Here is a 6000-nt window from a genome sequence, read left to right on the forward strand (position 1 = left end):
TTTTGTCTCATTAAAAGTAAATGTATAACATCATTTTAATGAGCTATGGCTGTATAGTTGAGTCAGGAGGTAAAGTTCAGAGCAAATGCAAGAATTCGATTCTGAAGCATTATAAACATTTCACAGACATGTTTATTTCTCTGGTTTGACAGCAGTTTGATAGTTTTATACTGGGTATTATCAAAGCATTAGCTTCAGCATTGAGTGACTCTCTTTTAAGCAGCTTTTTGGTTTTTAACACAATTAGTCTGACAATTATCTGTCTCTTTATTGTTTTAAAAAGCACACTGATTAATATGCAGAAGCCAGCATGAGCTATATATCAGGGTAAGTGCATGCATTTCTCATACAATAGCAGTTAAATGTGACAGTGTGAATGGTGGTTTCTGTCTGTGTCTGGTAATATATATATCTATATTTTATAATAACCAATAAAAATGATCTTACAGAGAAAGAGAGTTTATATTGCATTGATTGCATTGGAAAGATGAGCTTTACTAGCTGCATCATTATTGTTATTATTGTTTCTGAACATATGCAGCTACCATTACCAGACAGTTAGCACAGTGTAAGACAGGAAACATGGGGAACACACTAGTCTGGTTTTAACCAAAGGTAACAGGACATTTAACTGATAAGTTATACCCTGATTGTATAACACATAGAAAAACTAACATACTGTGAGTTTTATGAGTTGATTACAGTTAGACTAACACTACCTAAGTGTTTCACTGAAGTTTCACTCTAAGCTAAACTAGCTAGCTGTTTACATAACAGAAATACACTATATGGACAAAAGCTTTAGGCCACACCTATTAATCTTTAAATTCAGGTGTTTTCAGCCCTGCTGTCACAGGTGTATAACATCAAGCACCTAGCCATGCTGTCTCCCATTACAAATATTTGGGAATGAACATGTTGTGCTAAAGAGCTGAATGTGAGTTTGATCGGATATTTCTATTACGGGAAGTCACTTCCTGAAGTTGTTCTCCACCTAGATAGTACACAGTCAGCTGTAGTATTATTGTACAGTGGAAGTGTTCAGGAGCCACACAATGTAGCAGATCATATGAAGTTACAGTGTAATGCATGAAATTCGGCAGTGCTCTGCTCACTCAGTAACTGCAGAGGTCCAAATGTCCTCTGGCATTAACATCAGCACAAGCTGGGAGCTACATAACGTGAGTTTCCATGGCTGTGCAGCTCCTGTAGGTGTAATGTATATGTAGCCCTGCACTTTTGTCTATATAGTATATATAAGAATATTCAGTGTTTATACATTGGGAAGAAAACTTAAATGTAGAATAGATGTATCTCTCAAAATGACAAAGCATTCCTTTCCGTTATCTTCATGGCTTGTCTCGTTTGGTGATGTAGAGAAGACTGGTTATTTTGAGCACAACTTACTTGCAGCACTGTTAATAGAGATTTAAAATATTAGAAGGTCTGGGTTGTAATCAGTCAGTCTCTGTACTCCACACGTGTATTCTGTGCGTTACCTTTACGATTTTCCTCCACCTTGAAACAACAGCAAGAAGAGCAGTGAGGCCCACAACCACCAGCCCAGCTATCATGGGCCCCAGTGGGAACTTCAGGGTTTTGTCTGTAAAAATGAAGATTAAAACATTAATAACCAAGCCATAATATCATGCACTGATTTTTATAATCCACTGAACAACTTAATGTGGAGATGTGGCTTGGGTAGCATTGCAGAGTGCTGATCTTGTGAGCTCACCTGTTATTGTGACTTGGAAATGCCTGCTGCTACTTCCATACATAGGAGAGTCCACTGTGCACGTGTACATGCCTCCATGCAAGCTTTTCTTCACTTTGCTGGATGTCAGCTGACTTGTTAAGCCATTATTGATCACAGAGAGGCCATCTGCTAGTAGATCCACCAGGCTTCCATTTAGTGACCATGTCACAGAGGAGACAAGTGGATTGGCCATTGTGTCACACTCCAAGACAAGGTCATCCTCCTCTTCAACTGTAACTTCCACTGTTTCAGAGATATTTGGGGCAACTGAAAAATGATCAGTGCAAATATTAATGCTTGCGAGATTATTGAAGTAACTTTTTCCAGGTAGATGCACATCAACTTAACGCAAGTTACACGTTAACCTAGCAGCTACACTGATTCAAACCGGAATATTCCATGACCAGCCTGCCATTAAAATTTGCACAGGTATGTTGGGTGTGTTTGTATCATTCTATCCCTCCGTCCTCTTAAAATGGAAATTCCCTGTTAAAGTGCTGTTGTCATGCAGGAATGTGACCACAGAACAACTAGTTGGATCCAGAGGGGAGACTGTGTGCAGAAACCCAGATGTCAGTTTACTATAAAAACCCAAACGTTGTCCTCATGATCACTGATAATCCTGGACAAATCAGGGCTAGAATAAAGATGGGATCGTGGTCAGTTCCTTCCAGTCACGCTTCCTGCAAGTCCACTTGAATGGTCCATGCGTAGTTTGGTGTTCTCCATGGTCGAGACTAGTCACTCCACTCCGAGTGGGCACGAGGACTACTAGTATAATATGTTAAAGATCTACATATTGTGGTGCTGTACTTTTTCCCTGAGATCAGTGAAAAATATATGAACTAATAGGTAATGAGCCCTACTTTGGTTGGTCCTTTAGTTTAAAACCTGTTAAATGCCAGTGACCCCAATACTGGGGGCAAGATGGAAAACATCAGGTTTCACGAGATGTGCCGCCACATTTGTTTTTTAAAATATAAACATCTGTGGCATCCACAGAAAAATCAGAATGTTTTGTGAGCTCAAGGCTGAAAAACATTTTCTACGATCACCAAACACAGCTAAAACAACATATAATTAAAGAGCAAGTAGACATGTAGCAAAACTGCATGTTTCATCACACTCCAACCAAAGTTCTCTGAACCAGCAGCAAAACAAGACCAAAATTATGCATCCCACTCGAAAAACATGATGAATTTTGTCCTACCTTTGCTTTCTTTCTTTCAAAACAAATCCACATAAAAATGCATTTCCTGAATACCTCCATCTTTCAATGTGCTTTGTGTTCTGTCTTATTTGCTTGTTTACACACAGATAAATTACAGCCTATGGCAGCATATTTTCTTCTGTATTCTGTTTGATAGAATATAACCCCTCCGTGTCCAGGATGTGCACATCAGCATCACTGACAGGGTGGCTGCTGGCCTGTAGGTCTAAACAGACTGCAGAGTCCTGGCCTGATGAGGTAGCTTTTCTGTGTTGTGTCATCAGCTTAGAGGTTGTTTGATTTCACTGATGTATAATTTTACAAAAATCCTCCTTGTACTTAAACACATAGACTAGATCCTTGGGGTGGAGCAATTTTCTGACGTAGCATGTTTTTTGGTTTGGAAGCCACAGAGACGCATTGTTTAGAATAAATGTGTCTCAGGATCACCAAAAGGTTTTCGTTTAGGCATGGGTTGTAATTCTCTCCTCAAGTAGTCTTTAGGTGGCTTCCCGGCTGGTCAAATGTCCAACTGGGAATGCCACATCTACCCAGGGCCATTTTGATATGATGTTCTTCTGCTGCCCTACCCGGCATGTTTGCGAGGATGTCGTTCGCTCTGTGTTGTAGTGTCCTGATGACAACCTGTTTATGCTCCAGAGTATGATGACAATCCAACCTTGAATACTGATACATATTAAAGATAGTGGTGCAACGGATCCAAAATCTCACAGTTCGGATCGGATGTTAAACGCCGGATGTTAAGTCACGGATTGGATCAATTTTCGGATCAGCAAAAAAAGACAAAACGACAAAACTTTAACTCGCCATTTACTTATTTAAGTATTTTTTGGCTATTAAAAAACATTCAACTCAAGACTCATTCCACGCAATTATATAAAAACAAATTAAGGTGCAATATAGGGCAGTACAGGGCTTTGTATTTACCACTCCGCTGTGATATAATGAGCAGTCACGGTCACAAAGCTTTCCGTTGCCCTGGAGGTCCACCCATTTGTAGTTAGGACAACAGAAGATGCCTGGAACAGTTCAGGCATAACTTTAGACTTTTCCTGCTCATACATGCTTGGAACGATCTTGTCACTGAAGTGGACGCGCAACGGGATATCATAGCGTGGCTCAAGCATGTTCATCATAGTTTAAACTGTTTTGCACAACGGAATACGGCCTTACATCTGCAGCTAAACACCCCAATAGCTTTTGTAATAGCTTTAGCCCGGTCGGACTGGGCAGCAAAGGGCTGCTTAAACGCCGCAAACTCCTCTGCTCCTCCACTTGGACCACTAGCGCTGGCCATAACTATGGCTTGACAGACTGACCACGCGCACCATACACATACAGTGATCCGTTGCACCACTATTTAAAGATCATAAAACTGAACTCATGCCCCGTTGTCAGTCAGTGTGATAGTTTTGGTCATTATGCAGTTATATTGTTTCTGATTCGTAACTTGGCTAAATATGCAGTTAATCTAAAAGTGATTCAGTATTGGCTGGGAGTATTAATATAATAATACAATAAACAGATCAGATCAGAATTCTTTAAAGGGACTTACATGTGACATTCAGGGTGACAGAGACTTGATCTGTGGAATTGCCTTTTTGGTGGCAAGTGAACTTGACACCATTATCTTCGTAGGTTGGTGTGACACACAGACTGCTGCGATTCTTGTTGTTCCCTTCCTTCAGAAGAACCGCTGCACCATTCCTCAGCCAGACCAGCTCTTCTTCAGCTTTAGTAACACCAAGCGTACAAACCAGCGATACAGGCTCATTGAGCTTTACCTGTATAACACCCTCATTGTTGAATGCAGGTTTAGACTGGATATTAATGGCTTTAGGATGGGGAAGAAAAGGAAGTTGAGTAAGATCAGGGGAGTAAATCTTGACAATATAAATAGTGACAAGAAAACTGGTTCCCTGTGACCAGGTCTTTCTAAAACAACAAACTTACCTAAAACGTGCACTGTATAGAGGACGAGGAAATGGAAAACTGCGGCTCTGAGGATAAACTTCATTTTGCTTTGCCTTCAATGAACCTGGAGGAAAGGAAGAGATCATTAGAAAAAGCACTGGTATGCAATTAATTTACACTTAAGTATTTCAGATGTGGCATACCACCAGACACCGCATTCTGTTGTGTTCTTCATCGAGAGGTAGTAAGACCGCTAACCATTTACTTAACAGGTCAACCAACAAACCAAAAATACGTTAAACATTAGTCTCTTGCAATTTTAGCCTCAGATTAAACAATCTGAGGCTAAAATGAAATGAAATTTACATTTCAGACGACCAAAGTGCAAACATTTTCTCCTCTGCACTTCTAAAAAAAAGAGAAATCCATCAAAAAACATTCAACTTATTTATCCTTCTGTAACCTTAAAAAATAACTACCTGATCTGAATGACCTGAAAATGTCTGTGTTACACAGGTTTTAAGCAGATGAGCTGCTGTGTTAAACTGTTGACTGGCTGTACATTTACAAACCTGGTTTAAAAATCAGTTAGCATCAAAATATCTCAAAATCCGTCTACAGAAAAAAAAGGAATTTTTCTGATTTAAGTTTAAATCAGACTATTTCCAGCTCTGGCAACCAGAACTTTATGACTCAGAAAGTAAACGCATTTGTTTCAAAATACTTTTTCTTCAGCATTTGTTAGATATTAAGGACAGCATTAAAAATCCTAAAAAAAACCTCTCCGGATTTAAAACTATAAGAAAGATTTTAGGAATTATACTATATATATATCTAGAAATGTTTTGCATTCTGAGATGAGTTAGACGAATTTACCTGATGAAGCTCGTGTCTTGTCTGTGTTATATGAGGGTATGGATGACTGTTTTAACCTGGATCAGCTCCTAGTCTGTACTTCGCAGGTCCCTTTTTATAACTACCGTCTCGTTCAAAATGCCTTTCTTATAATAGTATTTGCCTTCATGTCAACACCCTTTAAATCCTCCCACCCATGACTTTTTTCCATCTTTTATTGTGGACACTTTTAACACAAGGGAAA

The 6000-nt window shown here is 39.4% G+C and overlaps 1 protein-coding gene across 1 annotated transcript; it reads right to left on the reverse strand.

Moving 5' to 3' along the window:
• Positions 1–970: 970 nt before the first annotated feature.
• Positions 971–5068, reverse strand: tmigd1 (transmembrane and immunoglobulin domain containing 1). Its single transcript, XM_084941648.1, has 5 exons — positions 4941–5068; positions 4543–4821; positions 1736–2023; positions 1500–1603; positions 971–994 (listed from the first exon to the last, which is right to left on the reverse strand). Exons 1-5 carry the CDS (start codon positions 5002–5004, stop codon positions 971–973), a joined length of 759 nt encoding a protein of 252 aa, XP_084797774.1. The 5' UTR covers positions 5005–5068.
• Positions 5069–6000: the final 932 nt, after the last annotated feature.

The sequence above is a fragment of the Perissodus microlepis genome, chromosome 10, assembly GCF_051167445.1.
Source record: "Perissodus microlepis isolate ML-2025 ecotype Zambia chromosome 10, ASM5116744v1, whole genome shotgun sequence".
NCBI lineage: Eukaryota > Metazoa > Chordata > Actinopteri > Cichliformes > Cichlidae > Perissodus > Perissodus microlepis.